The 19167-nt window shown below is 37.0% G+C and overlaps 7 protein-coding genes across 7 annotated transcripts; 3 read left to right on the plus strand and 4 right to left on the minus strand.

The window, feature by feature from the left end:
* Positions 1 to 532: 532 nt before the first annotated feature.
* Positions 533 to 1292, plus strand: GCK72_021995 (uncharacterized protein; the record flags this gene model as incomplete). Its single annotated transcript, XM_003105179.2, has 2 exons — positions 533 to 913; positions 969 to 1292. 2 exons carry the CDS (start codon positions 533 to 535, stop codon positions 1290 to 1292), a joined length of 705 nt encoding a protein of 234 aa, XP_003105227.2.
* A 138-nt stretch (positions 1293 to 1430) lies between these two features.
* On the minus strand, positions 1431 to 2466 carry GCK72_021996 (uncharacterized protein; the record flags this gene model as incomplete). The annotated part of the gene is made up of 4 exons (XM_003105235.2): positions 1431 to 1631; positions 1746 to 1859; positions 1908 to 2006; positions 2284 to 2466. 4 exons carry the CDS (start codon positions 2464 to 2466, stop codon positions 1431 to 1433), a joined length of 597 nt encoding a protein of 198 aa, XP_003105283.2.
* A 336-nt stretch (positions 2467 to 2802) lies between these two features.
* Positions 2803 to 4055, minus strand: GCK72_021997 (uncharacterized protein; the record flags this gene model as incomplete). Its single annotated transcript, XM_003105223.2, has 3 exons — positions 2803 to 2880; positions 3015 to 3281; positions 3774 to 4055. The coding sequence occupies 3 exons, from the start codon at positions 4053 to 4055 to the stop codon at positions 2803 to 2805; spliced, it is 627 nt and encodes a 208-aa protein (XP_003105271.2).
* Positions 4056 to 5444: 1389 nt separating this feature from the next.
* On the plus strand, positions 5445 to 6695 carry GCK72_021998 (uncharacterized protein; the record flags this gene model as incomplete). Its single annotated transcript, XM_053734604.1, has 4 exons — positions 5445 to 5734; positions 5779 to 5867; positions 6253 to 6454; positions 6515 to 6695. 4 exons carry the CDS (start codon positions 5445 to 5447, stop codon positions 6693 to 6695), a joined length of 762 nt encoding a protein of 253 aa, XP_053583517.1.
* Positions 6696 to 6967: 272 nt separating this feature from the next.
* Positions 6968 to 9157, minus strand: GCK72_021999 (uncharacterized protein; the record flags this gene model as incomplete). Its single annotated transcript, XM_003105135.2, has 6 exons — positions 6968 to 7099; positions 7144 to 7383; positions 7426 to 7553; positions 7604 to 7929; positions 8656 to 8927; positions 8981 to 9157. 6 exons carry the CDS (start codon positions 9155 to 9157, stop codon positions 6968 to 6970), a joined length of 1275 nt encoding a protein of 424 aa, XP_003105183.2.
* A 2338-nt stretch (positions 9158 to 11495) lies between these two features.
* GCK72_022000 (uncharacterized protein) lies at positions 11496 to 12044 on the plus strand (the record flags this gene model as incomplete). Its single annotated transcript, XM_003105178.2, has 3 exons — positions 11496 to 11629; positions 11681 to 11788; positions 11933 to 12044. 3 exons carry the CDS (start codon positions 11496 to 11498, stop codon positions 12042 to 12044), a joined length of 354 nt encoding a protein of 117 aa, XP_003105226.1.
* Positions 12045 to 12112: 68 nt separating this feature from the next.
* On the minus strand, positions 12113 to 12416 carry GCK72_022001 (uncharacterized protein; the record flags this gene model as incomplete). The annotated part of the gene is made up of 2 exons (XM_053734605.1): positions 12113 to 12212; positions 12316 to 12416. 2 exons carry the CDS (start codon positions 12414 to 12416, stop codon positions 12113 to 12115), a joined length of 201 nt encoding a protein of 66 aa, XP_053583518.1.
* Positions 12417 to 19167: the final 6751 nt, after the last annotated feature.

Here is a 19167-nt window from a genome sequence, read left to right on the forward strand (position 1 = left end):
TTACTTTTTCCAACCCCACCACTTCTTTTCACACCATGAAAGCTAATCTTGTTAATGCACCCTTTTTTCATTTCTTGTCCTTGCCTTGGCTATTCTTCCTATTCAAATAATCTTAATCTCCAACATTGTTGTCGTCTTCGTGAGAGAGATGAGATTTAATGAAACTTTCGCGTTTTCCAGTTTCTGGCTCACTGGAGCACATACATATGTGGGCTTGAGCTGAAAAAGCTACTCATTATTTTGTTCCGGCTTGGGGTTTGTTTCGAAATTGAAATCATAGGAATCAGATATTTTCTTGTGCATGCTTCAGTTAATAAGTATCTAGATTTTGTATCTGTTTAGTATCTACTTTTCTGTGTCGAATTTCATTATTATTTGACTGCCGGAGGCTGTAGGCGTTTGGGACAAGTAACAAATAAAAAGGCAATCTAGACCTCGAAAACATCTTACGGACAAACTCTTGTTGTTTCTCTTTGACGCTACTGTTTCAGTATCATATCTTTCTTTAAATGTTAATTACTTGAATTTCCAGATGGGCGGTTCTCGAAAGAAACATAAAACAAAAGTGGTGGACCCTCTACCACCACCCAAGACTCCAAAAAAGTGCCATCGAATTCAAGAGATCCCTGAATCAGAAAGAAGCGTCAGTCCACCACCTGGCTACTCGAATCAATCATGCTTCAGCTGTTACTTCGTTTTTTTCATATTCACATTCCTTGTTGGACTTATGGTTGGAATCAATGTTTTCCAGTGTCACCCTCACCACGACGGTTGTAGCAAAGCTGAGCAAGTTGTCGCAAGGCACTGTGCAATGAAACTGGAACGGACAAGACATATGGTGGAGACTACGATTCCCGATTTTTCAATGACTCCGATTGGAAGGGATATAGCCGAAAAGTGTATGGATATGGAGGTGGGTTTCTGAACCATTGAATGTTTTACGTAATTTATAATTCTCCTATTTTCAGGATTGCCTCTCCGCTGTCCGATGCTCCGATCTTCGTTTCCCACACCGCCTTCCCGAACGATGTAAAATCTTCAAATTCTTCCACATCGATTTCGCTGCATGCCGTGACAAGATAATTGAGACGGATAATCTTCCGACATGCGTCAAAAAATTCATGGTGGCTGGACCAGTGCCGTGTGATGTACTCAAAGAGCATCTCGAGTGCTATAAGGAATCCATTGGCAAAATATGTGATAATGAATCGTCAGTTTTTCATTATTTCGTTAAGACACATATCGAAGATTATGGTGATATGATTGGTTGTGAATTGAATAAAACAGAATAGTTCTTAATAGTTCTTAAAATTAATTTCTCACTTCTTCTATTAAATCTCACTTTTTTTTTGTGCAATAAACATTCCTTCTTGCCTCACAATTGCAATTTTCATTTTTGCTTTGAAAAAAATCAGCAAGAAAAATAAGAGTTAAAAGCATTCATGCAGCTCCATGATATCCCCGATCAAATCCTGAACCATCATCTCGGAACCGCAATTTTCTTTGACTTCAACTCGCAGACAATCCCGATACATCTCGTACATTTTGCACACCTCGAAATTCTCGAGTTCTTCTGTGCTGAGAAGTGGACGGAGACATGGAGCGTAACCAAGGTAAAATCGGTTTTGAAGCTGGAAAACAATTTAAGTTATTGTGATGTGGTGAGCTGGAGACGCGGAGTTTGCAAGACTAAGACTAATACATTTTCCATATCTCAAGGTTATTACAGTGTCTCTTAAACTAACCTTTTTCAAACAACCATTATACTTATTCGCGGCTTGATCGAAAACTGCACATGACAACTTCACAAACTTGTATTCGAGACTTATCGTCTTGCATTTGATGGGCTCGATGCATTCCTGAAAATAAAATTATAAAAGAAAAAGTGATAATAAATCGTAACCTACCAAAGCAAATACACAAGTTTCAGAAATATTTTTGAAGCGGTCCGGGTTAGAGTATCCTTGGTCGAGCTTTTCAAAATTCAAGGAAAGTTCTTCGATTTTCTGAAAAATGGGAAATATTAGAGTATTTAGACTTGAGATTTGAGATTTCAAAAATCTTTGTTTCTACGACACAGCAGTGCGAGGAGTAAGATCGCGGAAACGCGCTCTGATGCACAACGGTTGGCACAGTGCCAAAAATGACTTGACTGAGTGTTTTACGTTTATTTGTCGTATCTTTTAATATAAACCGCGACGCGCACGCAACGTGACTCGGAAAAAAAAATCAAATCTGTTCGTTGCGGACCTTACGTAGTCGACTAAAACTTCTTTAACTCACCGGCGCACATTTCATTCCTCGGATTTGATCCATCCTAGAGCAGCCAGTAACAGTTTGCTCCGACTGTCCAATGATGACGAAAATACTCAAGTATATCAGAGCGACAATAAATACCAACAATGCAATACATATGCACATAGCACATGTTATACCGAGTAACATATTGCTACATTTTTGACGCATTTTCCAGATGGAAGCTGAAATTTGAAAAAAAACTGAAAACTAGATTTTTTTTTCTTTGAGAATGAAATTTTTATATAGCAGATAAATAATAATGAAGAGGAAGCGTGGCATGGATAGATAATTATTATAATTATTATGGGAAGGCTCAGAAATGAGTTCCAATTAAAATTTATTCATGTTATTACTTTTTCTATTGAAAAGCGCATATTCAATTAAAAATAATAAGGAATTACTCATTCTTAGGAAAAAGTTGGGAGAAAGGATTTTGCAAGAAATATGAATCAAGAATCGGATGGAATATGCTGCAAATAAGTTAAACTGGGGAATGAGAGTTGATTATTGTGAAGTGTTGTTGGTGGAGGTGGCGGGTTTTTCAACAGTCGTGCATGTACCAAACATGAAGTCTTTGGAGATCTGAAATGAGGAAACTATAATTTTTGAGGCTTCACGTAGGAAAGGCAACGTTAGCTTGAAAATGTTTCCAAACATAGAAATGACACGAGTTTTGCCATTTCACTTTCCCGAAATGTTATATATCTGAAACCAACCTGTTTGAATCGTTCCGACATTCCACTTCCACAATCGCTGAGAACTTCTTCATCGATACACTTCTGGTGCTCAGCCCATCCCTCGCATTTCTCCTCGTTTTGAAATAGGAATTTCAGACAGTCAATGTTTCTTTCGTACGCCTTTTTCTTTAGTTTCCCAGCGCATTGACCAAACTCTTCGTTGATAAAAGCAAAGACTTCGCATATTTTTCCAGATCTTAGGTAGCCAATACGAAAGGTGAGGCAGTTGACATCTTTTATACAGTGCTTGAAATAAGTTAGCGTTAGAATAGAGTACCGTGCAAAAATATACAAACTTTGTTGAAATTGCCCAACTTTGAGAGAGTGTTACGGTATCCCTGATTGTCCCACAAAGTAAAATGTTTTATGGATCCTACAGATCAGAAGTAGAGATTCATTTTTGTAGTTGACGACTTTTTTGCACGGACACACCCTAGCAAGTTACATATCGACCAAGTAGTTTCTCCCTCAAATCGACCATTTTTCAAAATAATGTTGATATTTTTTGACTTTTCGTTTTAAAATGGCCATAACTCTTTAGGGAATGCCCTTACATGAAGAAAGGTCGTCAACTACAAAAATAAAGTTTTACTTTTGATCTGTAAGATCCATAAAAAGTTTTATTTTGTGGAACAATCAGTATTACCGTAACACCCTTTCAAAGTTGGACAATTCTAACTGAAAACTGTCAATGTTAGTATATTTTTGCACGGCACTGTACTGATTACCCTAACCTACCGTAACATTCTCACACAACGCCATAACCTCTTTCATTTGTTCCGATCCCTCATCACCGAACCTTGGCTCGAATTGAATCGTAACATTGGCCAATTGTCCTACCAACGGAACACAACTTTGCGCTGCAATCAAATCTGGCCCCGGACACTCGTTGATTGCAGTGAAAAGAGCCATAAAAGTGATGAACACGGTGGTGCCGAAAATCAAAAAACACATCATCCCGGAGCAAAGAACACAGCAAACGAAGGCAGTTATCCAGCCGCAGAAGTTTATTCCTGCCATGGTTGGTCCTGGAATAATTCGTGGTTCAAAATAGTCAAAACCCAAAAATAGGTCTAGTTAAAAACGGATAAAAAAAAGAAAGGAAATGAGAACTGCATTCATTCTCAATCCCTTTCTTTTAGTGCTCCGGCTTAGAGAGCTCCGTTCCTTTAATGAAGAGGCCCCTCCTCCTTCTCCTCTTTTTTTCGATTTCCTGTTGGGTTCGCTCAAAAAAAGAGAGGATAGTTTTATGGGGTGTCCTTTCATTCTTCCCACTGGTGCCAAGGGGTTAGATGGTGCTGGGTGTGAGCGAAGTGTATGAGTTAGAGAGGCGCAGAACGGGGAAGATGAATGGCATGGAATTGAGATGACAGCAGGAGAGAGGACGTAGGGATGAAGAACCGAAATGGCGAAAATGTAGTATTTTTTGGAATGGAAAATTGGGAATTGGAAAAAAGATTTGTGGAAGTTCATGTACGAACGAAAAGATCGGAGAAAATGAACCGGAATTGAAAGGAAGATGAAGGAATACGATGCCCAGATATTTGAAAACCGGGAGCATCAAGAGGGGAAAATCAGAAAGACTGCAGTTCGTTCAACTAATAGTATACATATCCAAAGAGAAGGTCGAAAGTGTTATCCATGCCCGCAAGATAACTAAAAATTCTATGAAAAGTACTTATATGAATTATTTAGATGTGTTCCGTGACAACGCAAAGCTTACATTTTCAACGGTGTTCAGTTCTTCAATAGCCATAGTTCTTCAGTAGCCTTCGAACATTTTGGAAACTCGACCGTCTGCCAATCTGTTGATCCAGAAGACACAACAAGCTTTAAAAACAGTTATGTTAGAACCATTGGTCCGGGCAGGCCATGTCAGCAAGATTGGGGCCCAGATAATTGACGGGCCTCTAAAAACATATCTAGAACGTATCACTTTTTCTTTTACTCCCACCGACAGTTGGTCTTTGATGAAACTTCCTATGCTTTCTTTCGATCAGAATTTCCATGTCATCTTTTTTCATTGTTTTCTTGTCCTCTGAATACCCTATTATTGTTTGGACCCTCTTAGGATGTAGGAGTATTGGGATGGGAAGCAGTATAGCGGTCAGTTTCAGATGCAGCGACTATTTTGTAGAAAAATAGTTATGTTAGTTGTAATTTTCCAGATAAAGCCAATTGTTTACAACTTTGGTAAATGTAGACTTGACAACGTCATAAGTCTCTTTTCCTCTTCTAAAATTATAATACATTACTTTTTGGTCACTGGTGTCAAATCTAACACTATGTAATCATAATCGCCTATTGATACCTGGAAATAATTAAGTTTATACATGCGTGCTAGATTTTTTGGCATTTTTTGGCATTTTCGCAGACTACAATATTTTCTTTCATTTTCTTCTTCCCCCTATGGATTACTTCGATGAAACCTATCCTGAAGATATCCGAGACTTTTTAAACTCTCTTCTCAAAAAAGCACTGGGATGGGCTCGTGTCGCATCAACTGTGCAGATTATCACAAGTTGCATTGGTTGCTTTTTGAATGTCTTTCATGTTTTTATACTTTTTCGGAAGGAGTTGAGAAGTCAGGCGACAAATATATTGATTATTGGAATTGCAGTAAGTGATTTCGTGTATTTGTTGTACTACGTAGATGGTGCGACGTGGGATTGGTTGAAAAGCGGGGTGCCACAGGAGTGGTGAGTTTTGAACTATTATATTCAATCAAAACTTCTTTCTGCAGCATTCCCCCCGATTCTCTAATCCATCAAATCTGGACCTGGGTACTGTTCATATTCAAAGACGCGCTCCGCCGAGTATCTTCATGGCTTGGTGTGTTCTTAGCTCTCATACGGTATCTTGTTATTAAGTTTGGCACTAAGACGTGGATAAAAGTGCTGATGAAACCGGAGACTAGTTGGAAACTATTTTTTAGCACTTTCCTTTTTAGTCTAGTAGTGACAATGATCAATCAGGGACGATATACAATAATGGAGTATAAAAAGGGATGGAAGCCGGATGAGAGGTAGGTGGAATTGTTGGGCATCAAATAATCTCACTTTCAGCTGCACTATGTTCCCACCCAACACTACCTACCCATATTTCGAAAGAGTCCAAAACCCCATACTCGACAACTACCACTTGAAAATATCTCAGAAATTTTTGTTGATTGATGGTTTTTTAAAAATCACGCCCCCTGTATTCTACCCATTTCTAGCCGTTGGCTTAATTCTTCAACTCATGAAAGCGAGAGACGGGAGGAGGATTTTAATGAGGAAAGATGAGGAACACGAGATGCTACACATCACAAGACTTATTATCTGCATGACTATCGCATACTTTTTGGCTGAAACTCCAGTGGGTATCTCCTATTTTTGTCTATCGGTTTTGATCGGTGATGAACATGGTTATGGGCTGCAGTGAGTATTTTATTTAATCTGCGTCATTTGAATCTTTTGCATTTAACTTTCGATTTACAGATTTCTTGTCAACTATATCACTATAATACTCAACACATTTCTTGTAATACATTCTTCCATTCATTGTTTTTTCTGCTTCTTCCTGTCTTCTGAATACCGTAAAACGATTGGGTCGCTGTTCGGGTGCACAACTGGTCGAAATGGAGTTGGAAGTTCTAGAAATTTGAGTACAAGCTCTTGAGAGTTTGATTTTATAAATAATGATTTATTATTATTAATAAATATCCTGTTTGATATCTGAAAACTTCGAAATATTCAAAACCATTTTCGTGTCGAAACCTACTTTTATTTAATTTACGTATTTGCAGATTCCTTATCGACAGCCTCACGATAATCAACACAATATTTTCCAGTCAATGTGTCAAACCGAAAAATCAATGTGACCGCTATAAAAACCGTGGTTTCAAAATCTTTATGTACATAAATCTATTTTTAACAGTCATTAAAAAAAAATTAAAATTGCTTTAAAATCCAGCTCATCACATCAGTTAAACAAAACGAGGCCTCCGTTATCTCATTATGCATATTGAGCATAGCATGGAATCCATTTTTCAGATTGATAAGTTTAGTGGGCACTCCAGCAGTCTGTAATTTTAGAAAATCGAAAAAAGTGGACCGACACCACCTACCTTCAATCTCTCTGCATAAATCATTCCCTCATCTCTCAACGTATCGAATTCACAAGTCACTATCAGACTCTTAGGCAGATTCTCCAAATTTTCTCTCATAAGTGGTGAAAAATAAGGATTAAAAATTATGGGATCAAGAAGGTCTTGAGCTTCTGAGCTTTCCTGGATTTCCCATCTTTCTGGAACTTTCGAAAGGTTGTACAAATGTGTGGATTCGATAAATGAGCGATGGGAGAGGATCTGAAAAAATTGTTGAATATTCTTTAAAATAAAAAATCTCACTTTATCTATTCTATCCCTATGCTCTGGTTTAATATGTCCATTCGTGATAACTGCCGGCACTAATTCCTTCGCTTTTTCCAACGGGATTCCAGCATATAACATATAGTAAAATGCAACGGATCTGGGATCTGAAAAGTGTACGTCAGTAATTAGTCAAATGAATCTAAAGTTCACTGACCAACAAACGCAAAACCATCCAATCTCTTATGAAAGTATCGATACGATACCATTTGCAGATCCACCATCTGTAGCAATGGGTACAAAAGAACTTGGGCAGCCAGTTTAGGCTCCGCCTTCTTTTCCAGACGACGTTGCGCGATTACGGTAGCCAGATTGCCACCAGCAGAGTCACCGATTATCACAACTTTTTTCGGGTCAATTCCGAATTCTTCGGCTCCGTTTTGAAATAGATAATCGACCGCTTTTTCACAATCAAAGAGATTTTCAGGAAAAACAGTTTCCGGGGAAAGACGATAGTCGATGGAGACTACGAAAGTGTTCATTCTAGAATATAGGCAAAATGAAAAATGAGAAGAAGACCTCCTCCATGCTAACTAGGGAAGGTCATGGAATCAGTTTGGAGTTATGTGACGTGAGCTATACCATTGGAAAGCTGAGAAAACGCTGACTCCAAATATATATTTAGTTGCTGGCCTTGAGGCATGGTATTCGAGAAAAAAACCGAGGGCAAAGTTTGGGAAAGTAGGTAATTATTTACTTTTTAGACGTAAGACTTGAGGCCTAAGGCTCCAAGTACCTTAAAATGTAGTTTACATGAAAAACAAAGTCAAGACCTTCAAAATTATATTGATACCTTATGATTTTATGAAGTTTTCAGAGAGTTATAAGAATTAAAAAAAGAAACAAAAGTTTTTAATGCAATAAATTTTGTTGAAAAAATTAAACTTTTGAGCCTAAAGCTGCACCAAAAACACAAAATTTGGGTTTTTTGTCTGCCGGTGTGTCCTAAAGTGTGAAAAATCCCAAAGTTTGGTTATGTTTTCTGAAAGTTACGAAGATTTGAAAAATGAAAAAAAAAATCCGCGTGTCAGCAAAGTAATAATTTGTCATGTTTTCGAACTTTGGCCTTGCTTTTCTCGAATACCAGACCTCAAGGGCAACAGCTGAATATATATATTGAATCAGCGTTTTAGCAGCTTTCTAATGATATAAGTCACGTCCAATAACTCCAAACTGACTCCATGACCTTCCCTAGTAAACCCAACTCACTCTTTCGCCATTCTCCTCGTCAACCCAGTATACATTTCGACACTTCCTATTGCAAATCCCCCGCCATGAATGAAGACAACAGCTCCGCCAGTGGCGTTCTTCAATAGTCTCGGTTCATAGGTACGGACGTTTACTCCATTCCACACAGCATCTTTTACTAGTACAGAGTGTCTATCGAATACATTTATGGGACCCATTGTCTTGGATAGACTGTTCAAGGAGAGACGTGTCCACCATATTTGATTTTCGGCAGAGGTGAAGAGGTATTTGGACTGAAATTGTTTGGACTGGAATAGCAGGAAGAAAAGTGGAGTGAGTGACTTACCGGATAATAATAAAATGCTCGAAGAATCGGCTCGAAGAGATGTAAAATCACTCGATCAATAGTGGATTTTTCACAAAATCCAGGTGGCAGAGGTTTATGAAGAATCAATAATAAAGAGAAGGCAAGTACAATAGTTGCAAAAGTAATAGATCCGATTTTTGACAGAGGTTTAGTCATTTTTGTTTTTCTGAAAAAAAATTTGGGAGTAGTCACCGTTTTTTTTTTGAAAACCGCACCAGAAAATGATAGTTTTCAACTGAACAAGTGAAAGTTTCAAAAGTAAATAAAATCGAAAAATAATGAAATATTGTTGATGTGGAACAATCTAGACTAGAGTACACGTGCGTATATTCATAAACAATTTTTAACTGATAAGAATTCTCCACTGATAAGAAATGGACTTTGTTAGGATTCCTAAATTGAGAAAAACCGTAAATTGGAATAAAATCCAACAAAAAAAACTTACCTGATTAGTAGTAGTAAACTAAATAGGTGTGAGAATTAGAGAGTGGTAATCTTATCATTCTCGAGATGTAAAAAACTGGTTTTTTAGAAGAAAAATGATTTTTTGTTTTTTTTTTGAGAGAGAGAGACTCGTTAAAGGGATGTTCTTTGTACTTTGGCAGTATTGTTGAAGATTAGAGGGAAAAGTTCAACATTTACATAATTTTGAAGCCCCGGCCCGGCTTCAAGATATAACCAAAAATCGTTTTGACATTTCTTCAAGTTTTCATCATAAATATGAACATTTTTTAAAAAGATTTTTCAAAATTTCTTCTAATTCTGATTGTGAGTCACATTCGAAAAGTTCTTTTTTTTTCACGGAGATAAATTCAAAATATTTGAATTTTGAATTTTGGCTTTGAAAATTCAAACTTGTCAAATTTCCGCTAGGACCAGCCCGGTCGGCCCGGCTTCAAGAAAAGGTTCCTGGGTTTCACTAAATTTTTAAATTAAAAAAATACATTTTAAAAATTCCATTTTTTGATACATAACTAGCTTTTGAGTGAATTCTAAAGTGTAGTCAAAAATTCGACAATTTCCGAAAAAATTCAAAAGTTTTCAAAACATTTTTGAATTTTGGTCCCCGGACCGGCCGAAAAAATTTCAATTATGACCCGGCCCTTGACAAGTTTGTGAAAATTCAAAATTATGCAGAGACCCAAGATTCTGTGACCATGAACGTGTTTGAAATCATTCTGAGCAGATGACTCCCGACGTCTGTGCATTCAAGTTCAAGTTTTTGAGAGTCCTAACTCTGACACACTTCGAAATTCCTTTGCCCCTCTTCCAACCACCGCCCAACTCATTTCGTTTTCTCACCTGTTAGTAATCCACTAAAAAAAGCTCATAAATCCGGGTGGGTCTCCCTCAAAAGTGATTATCTCTCAATCTTTCTTCTCTCTTATTATCTCTTCCATCTCGTTAGTGAACAAAAAGAAAGAGTCCTAACTACTTTTTCTCTGGAACTCCCCACCTCTAAATCTTTTGCTTTTTTCCGGATTTTTCGTTTCGGGTTAGGTTTTTACTAGTAGTTTATACCCTCCGGCTATGTCTTCTTAAATTGGCTTGTCGTTTTCTTCTCTACCAAAGAAAAAATAAACGGAAGAAGACATGAAAATCTCGGGGCCCCCGTGTAATCCAATTTTTCGATTGGAACTTGGATGTCTTGTTGGAAGCACAGGAAGCCAAGGCCAGACTACCTTTTTCCGCTCATTTTTTTGGATCTATTCTTTCTTGGTAGTCCTGATGACTTTTGTTTAGGCTATCCTCAGTTTTTCCGTCAGCCCTATTTTCGTAGGGATTGGTTGTCAAGACTACTAATTTAATCAGGCAGAACTAAACAATGAAATCTATACCAAGAGTCTCATATTCAATTTTGAGAAATCTAATCGGAAATTGAATCAGAAGTTTACGACTGGAAAATGACATTCACTTCGAAGTCTTATTTTCCATCTTAAAAAAAGTTTATTTTTTAAATAAGCTGTTCGTTTTTTCGATTTTTTTCGAACTTTAAACTTTTTTTCTCGCGAAAAAGTTAAATCTTCGACTATCATTCAGAATTAGAAAAAAATCTGAAAAATCATCAAAAATGTTTACATTTTCGATGAAAAATTGGAGAAATGACAAAAATAAATTTGAAAAAAATTGGTTCATTTTTTGAAGCCGGGCCAGGACTTTAAAAATTGTCCAAGGCTTGACAATTATGAATTATCTTTGTTTTAAGAGTTTGTTTTCAAAATAATGCTTCCTGACTGTCATGAAAAATTATTCAAAAAATATTCACAACTTGAAACGTCAAATAAATATGGTTTTCGGTACCAAAAAACCGTCTGGTGACCTGCATACGTCGGAATACCAAACACAATATAAACACATGTCTTCTCTTGGGGATCCCCCATTTTTCGAGGTGTCTATTAATAAATAATCACCATTCCCCATTCTCATTCTCATCTCTCCACTTTCCTCACAACACTTTATTGTCACCCCTCTTATCTATTTTATAGCGTCTATAATGTGCTGTATCCGCCTATTTCAGACACCTGGCACAATTCTAGCTCAGTTGAACGAGTATCGTGAGACACTATATATTATATTCGGAATCACTTGCCTCGTTTCATGGCTTTGTTTCAATTTATGGGCGTTACGGTAGGTTAAGAACAGCTCAAGTTTTCTAGCATTCGATTTTATGGTTTTCAGTGAGTTTTTCTGTCCCACAATATTTTCTTCTGCCAATTCCTCCACATCACGTCGTCATAACACTCCGGAAGATCGTCTCACTCGAATCAAAATGCAATACATATCCAGGTTTGTTTTTGAGACACTCTGATTTTCGTGTGAAAAATGTTCATTGAATTTCCGGGTGCAATAACAGCCCAGAGAAAAACAACGCCTTCAGAACCTATTTTTACCGTTTTAGAATCAAGGTCCATTCTAAAAATTCTTTTTCAGTGGCCGTTTGCTCACAAACCTGACAGCCTCAGCAAGTGCCACTCTCTCCCATGCAAATCGTCGAGCTTCACTGCCCACAGATTTTCAGAATTTGGAAGTTTTTGTGGTTTAATAAAAACTATACGCAAAATTAACAATAAACCATTTATTATTTTCTCCACCACAGCCGCCCCAAAGAATTTAGTCAGAACGTCGCCAGAAAAGTTGAGTTGGCGCCTGGTAGAACGGTTGAAGGTAGGTTTTTCGTTGGTAGAATGCGGACGGGCCGCTGGATGGGAGTCTGAAAGAAACCTAAATTATTGGGAGAATGGAACTTCCTAAGCTAATTAACATAATTTAGTTTTAGGATAAAATTCAAGAATTGAATTGTATTTTTGACCTACTTTGGCTCATTATCCATCATATCAAAAACTCGTTGACCTTCGACAACCAAAAATCCGGACAAAGCAAAGAATAGTACGAAGAATAGAACAGCACGGAGCATGGTGACGTGACGGAGTTTGAAATTCAGAGTGAAGAATTCAAAAGTCAAAAAACCAGAAGGCGTCAAAAAGTGAACAATAGGCCTATGTACCTCCCACCGGATGAATAGAATAGGTGTTTGTAAAGAAATTGGGCGGGGCTTAAGAAGAACCGGTGGGAGAACACAAAACAAAGAAAGAGAATGAGAAAAAATGGAGCCCAGAACTGGGAATCAATTTAGTTGATGAATTAGAACTTGCTCCAGTGGTGCTATTTGATGGATAGCGTCGATTGGGGAAGGGGGACACTAAAACAACGAAAAAAGGAAAACAATACGGAAAAGTGGGTGCTTTTGGTTCGTGGTCAAAAATCGGAAACGTGGGACGACGTAGGTGAGAATTAGAAAGGGAGGTGACGTAGCAAATAGGTATGTGGTCAGTGAGAAAACGTGGTACCAGAAACCAGAAATAGGGTTTAGCAGATTATTCAGTAGTCTTAATGTACGAGTTCGGAGTAGCTGGAAGAGATGGAAATGTGGAATCGCATGAACCTGTACAGCTGAAAATCTTTTGCTGGGACATCTGAAATTTTGATCATGTAGAATTTCATACAGCTGTATATTTGGGAATAGGTGTAAAACAGACCAATTTGTTCTTAAAAAAAAACAAAAATGTCTGGAGATTGAGAACAACTATAATATTCGATCTTAAATAACTGTAATGTTTGAACTGTAAACATTGATGAAAGAACGAAAAAGAGTATTCCGAAAACACCATCTGCGGTATGGATGAGGGGTAAGGTCCGCAACGAAGAGATATGGAATTTTTCCTTGCGTGCGCGTCGCGATTTATATTGAAAGATGCGACAAATAGGTTTAAAATTAGAATCTCAGCCAAGTCTTTTTTGGCACCCTGTGCGACGGAGCGCATTTCCGCGACCTTCCGCCTCATACTGCTGTGCAGATGGCCAATTCATCTCAACTCATCTATCGTTTGTTATTTTTTCACTTGGGTTTCGCTAGTTATTTGGTATACGTGCGTATTACATGGATGAGAAATAGTTGTTTTTTTAATCGAGTTTGTAAAATATCGTTTACTGTTTTTATACTAGGTACTATCGTTTTCACGTGAAGTAACATAAGCATCCGATCATTTTGCAAAGAAAAATCACTAAACTTTGATATCTCTCATATCTCTCTCATATCTCTCTGCAACTTTGTTCGTCGTCGGTTTCAACACCATCAATCTTCTTCTCTCCTTCATCATCGTCCACACGGAACAGATAAAACTTATAAGAAAAGAAAACATAACACATTTCTGATGGGTGACCATTTAAATGAATGGAGACGGAACAAAATGAGAAAACAGAAAAAGAAAGCGAACAGATTGGTGACGACATAACCGGTTTCTTTTTAGTGATATCTTCTTATCCGAATGAATAGGCTAGATGACTTTCGGCAAGATTTTATTCCATATCACTTACGATTCAGTTCTTTTTTATTGTTGGCATGCGTTTCGTGTCTTTCCACTTTTAGCTAGGTGGTACACTGAATAGACAAAAGTTCCTCCTAATAACAGGATGCCTAGCAAAACACCAATAGATATTTCATCATTTTTCTTATCTCCTAACAGTTTTTATATCCCTTCCTCTTGACTTTTCCTGTATATCACAAGTCTTCCCTCCTTTCAATGGCTCTGTGTTTTCTTTGCTTACACAAGGTGGGGTGACGGTCTGGGGGAAACTCGAACACTTTTAACTGTTAGCCATCATCATGATTTCTCTATGAAAAATGTTAAAACATTCCAACAAAAAAAATTCCTTAAAAGTGTAGTTTCACCTCCCTCTGCTCGCAACCGGTCATTGTGTTATGAAATAGGTGTCTGTTCTAGCTTCCGCCAATAAAAGAGAGTTGTCTTGATTGATAATACGCTTTGCAAAATTGACAGTTTCCACCCTTTTTTCTCTCGGTGTGATAACACTTTTTCCTATTCTCGGAAAAGTTATTCTGCTAAACAGTTCTTTGTCGTAATTCATTTTACATAACTCAATGTTTTTATTTTCTAAATGATGACGCAACGGGTACTGGTATATCTGGCTAGAGATAACTCACAAATAATTTACATAAGAAAGACTTGTAATTTCACTATAGAATACATATAAATTTATGAAAACTGAGCATTTTTTGGTACCAATGAACCTATCACAAAGTTCACCTCGACATTTCCAAACTGTTCGGTCTTCATCCTGTTTGTTCTTTTGTCAAGTACCTTTTCTTCTCGTTCCGACAAAGAGAGAGAGGGAGAAAAACACATTCCTCTTTTACCTCACCACCCACTTTAACTTTTTGTCATTGATATCAATCGTTCTTCACTTTTTGTTGCCATATGACTACCTCCGCCCTGTTGTTATCAAGATCCAATAGTCACTAATTTTGCTCTGAAAAAACGCGATGAATTTCATTTTCTTAAATCTCATGACTGCTTTCTGGAGGTCTCAAAGGGAATTCGCGAAAAAGTTTCTAAATTAAATTTTGCTGATGCTTCGAGCATGAAACATTAGTCAGCTGCAAAACGGGAATGTTTAATTTAAAACTGAACACAAATTGATAACCTTGCAACTTTTTCCGCTTTTTTTTCAGCCATACACTTCCTCTTCAACCCATTAGCCCCCTGTTTAACTTCCTCCATTTTTGGAATTTCAAAAATGTATACTAAACTAACTAATAAACCAATTACTCATACCTTTTCTCTTACTCTTTTTGTCCCAAAGAATATTTCTCTTCCACTTTTCCATTTCCCTCATTTCTCATTTCGTCCTTTTCGACAAATAAGCCGTCTCGTTCGCTATTTATGATTCTCTAGGTCTCTCCAGTCTCTAGGTTTCCGAGGTGTTTTCAACTTGAACATAGCTAAAAGACACACCAACTTGAACACCACGTGTTGTTTTGCTACTTTTTCAAAGTTTTTTCGAGAAGGACTTCTCATGAGAATTTTCTGTTAGGAGTTAGAAAAAGCAACATAATTTTGGAAGCTCACTACGATCTTTGCTCTTGGATTTTTACTGCTGAACTTCAATTCACTTTTTTCGTATGATTTTCACCATCTCTTTAAATTCCGCTCGTTTTCTTTTCGCTTCCTGAACATCTCATTTTATTTTTTCAGATCGAAAAAAACTACATAAAATATTCAACAACTAAAGAAAATGTCTACACAATCACTAAACAAAGTATACCTCTTCCCAATATGCGAAATTACGGTAAGACAGCCTTTTTCCTTTCATCTCAATCTAATCTTCATCTCTTCATTTCATTTCAATTCAAACATAAACTTTCATACTAAAACACACAGAAAAAGAACCGTATTAATGATTATATGCGCATCATTGCCAAGGCTAGAACCCAATTGAAGCGGAGAGAAATGGGGGAGAAACCATTTCATTATATAATTTAATGTATGTGTCTTGTTTTTTAGTTACGGCTATGTGTTCATAATAAAAATGGTCTTTAGATTGGAGTTTTGAATTATGTTCTTCTTCTAAAGCTAGACTGTTTGTTAAGACTGTGGAACGTACGGTTCTAGAAGCGATCTAATATATTTTTTAACTTTTGAAACCTAATCCGTCTCTGACAGACTTTACTCTTCACTGAACACACTTTTTAAAAAATAAACTCACTGTCCAGTCCATTACCGATTCAAAACTTTTTCTTCTCACCCGATATTTCTTTTCTACTCAAACCCGATTAGTCAATCTACGTATTTCCACCCAATTTCCATTTGCAAATTGACTGTTTCAAACCGAAAAGACACTTTTTCTTTCCTTCTGTCCAACTAGTTTTCAGTTTAAATCCCCCCGATGGAACACTTTTTGTTTCATTTTCACTTTATAATCATTTATGGGCAATGTTTATTTACTCCTCTTTTGATGTTAGGTATAGATTATGAATGTACCCGTGTTTTCTAGTTTAGAATGTAATTATTTGTGACTTTTAAATATAAAGTCATGTTATGAAAGTAGTAAATCAAGCTTGGCGAGAGATGAGAAAAATTTTCAATAGGCCTATTAGAACCTCAAAATTTTAAAGCTTCACTATTCCGACTTATTGAACACGTTATTAAATTCATACTCGTCAAGGTCCTGATAATTGGCGCCAAAATTCGAAATTCAAATTTTCAAAGTTTTTTCTCGAAAAAGACAAATTTTCGACTATGATTCCGAATTTGAAAAAAATCTGAAAAATCATTTAAAAATTTTCACATTTTTGATGAAATGAAAAATATCAAAACCGGGCCTTGACAAGTATCATTAATTTAATATTTGCATCCCTTTTTGTTTGTTAATCATGGTTCTACACTTTAAACAGACAGGTCTGGAAATTAGAGAATTTTGAAGTCACCCTTTGAGATAAAATATTCTTACCATCCCCAATCCCTCTCTATTTGTCCAATATGAGCAAGTTTTCCCTCTCTAGATCAACACCATCACTTCTCTCCATGACTTCTCTCTCCTCTGTTTTTCCGCTACTCCCTTCCAATTCCTTTCCGTTCAAACCGTGACAAAACAATATCATCTCTTTTCTCTTTGAGTGATGGAAAAACGGGGAATTTGCATAAGAAATGTCTCTCTCCACATTTCCCTCCATACTATTCGACAGATCGCGGAGAGGCGCTACACGCTCACACAGAGACAGTGGTAGCATTGATAACCGGCCTATTTTTGTAGTGTTTTTGAATTTTTGAAATGAATTCGTCATTCTTGATTGTGCTGGGATAACCAGAAGACTCTGGAAGTGTTTTAGATTCTGTAATATCTGAATAGTTTCAAATTATTATAAAAATAATACGATAGTTTCAATATAGTACCCTTACCAAATTCGTTATTTTACAGTAAAAATGGTTATTTTTCGAATTTTTTAATTTTTTTTGCAAAAAAGTCAATTTTTTACGACTATGATTCAGAATTAAAAGCGATTCTGAAAAATCATCATTGTTCACATTTTCGATAAAAAATTGAAAAAAATGTCAGAAAAATGGGTTTTTTAAAGCCGAGCCGGGTTTTCAAAATACTGTGGGTTACTGACCCAACAGATTTTTTTTTAAAACTAGAGTTCTATTTTTTACACTTTTTTTATATCTCTGCTGTTCCCAACCCCCCTTCATTCCTATATCCAATCCCATTTGATTCTCAACTATTTGGATTCTAAAACAAAGGGCATATGGTCACTATACCCCTCTTCACCACCTCATATTTCATGGGGTATTCCCCTTGCCTCGGTGTATCTTTCTTCTCCTTTTCTCTTCTATTCGATTAGCCAGATGTGTGTTGTTGGGAAGGGAGGGCCTGCCCTCTATTTCCTTCCCATTCCCCTAAACTCTTTGTGTGTGTGTGTTGGGGTGAGATGATACAACAAAAACATTCCGGGTGCTCTAAACTTTTTGTGTGCTGGGGAGTGCCATTTCTTACCAATTCTAATTCAATTCGATTTCCCAGTGTTTCCTCAGGACACTAGAAAATCTGCTAGTGCGTTTCAAACAACAGAAAAAAACAATTTTTTTATCTCAACAAAAATTGAAGTTTTTATAATTTCAGACTGAAGAATGGATCTAAAAATATGAAAATAAGCACCAGAACATATTAAACCCACATAAATGCCTTTTTTTTAATATCTAGGCTAGCTCATTCCCAGAAGTTCAAGTTCAGGCAACTCTTTCTAAAATTTACCATTTCATCCACATTCCGAGTCTTCGAACATCCGGACATCTCTATGCACAGACATCACCCTTTCCATTCTTGTTATTCTTAGCTCCCATCCTCTTGCATCATCATGCCTTCTCCTCACCGTCTGGTGACCCGAAATCCATCATCTTCAATTACTATAATTAATTAGCTTCTATCTTTCGTCTTGTCTTGTCTTCTTCTCCCAATTCGGCATCCTTTTTATTGTTGGTCATTTCTTCAAACCTTCAGATGAAGATGAAGATACCCATTCAAAACACAACTAATCAGTTTTTAATCGCCCCTCTCTCTCTATCACTTATCTTTTATTTCTTACAATAACTTTGCGGGCAACATCTATCAATTTGTTATCACCTATCCGTTTTTCCATGACACCTTCTCAAATCGGAAACCGAACAAAGAGGGGGACCGAATGACCTCTGTGACCAATATGACCATCACTAAATTTAGAATGAGACTGTAGTTGAAAAAGGTATAGAGGGTGGTTCCCACTCAGCAGGGGGGCCAGGTACTCCATCATTTGAAATTCAAACGGAAAATAAAACCATTTTTTTATCAAGGTTTCTAGATTTCAATCCCTGGCTCAGTGTCTCTTGTCTACATAGATCACCTCCCCGTGATCATTCATCACAATCATCCCAACTACCAATTCGTATCATTTTCCGCGGCCCATGATCATCATAATATCACCCACAAACCTCCTCAGCTAACATACAAATACCCCAACACCACCCTCACTCGCCTCTTGTCAATCTCTTTTTCCAATCATTACAACATTGTGAGAAGGGGAGCACTTGTGTCCTCCTCATGACATGAGCTCTTCTTTTTGCTCGACCAGCTTCTTGCTTCCAGAATCCATCATTATTATTATTACGCTTGTTCCCCGAGAGTTGTGTGATTTTGATATATTATAGATAGCAAAACGTTTTTTTTCACGACAATTCGAATTAGCACACATTTCAGCTCTAACCCGTATAAACATATGACCAGGCTGAATTACTCCATACGTCAAGTTTTACTGAAATTTTCATTTTCCAAGA

The sequence above is a fragment of the Caenorhabditis remanei genome, chromosome V (genome assembly GCF_010183535.1).
Source record: "Caenorhabditis remanei strain PX506 chromosome V, whole genome shotgun sequence".
NCBI classification, from domain to species: Eukaryota; Metazoa; Nematoda; class Chromadorea; order Rhabditida; family Rhabditidae; genus Caenorhabditis; species Caenorhabditis remanei.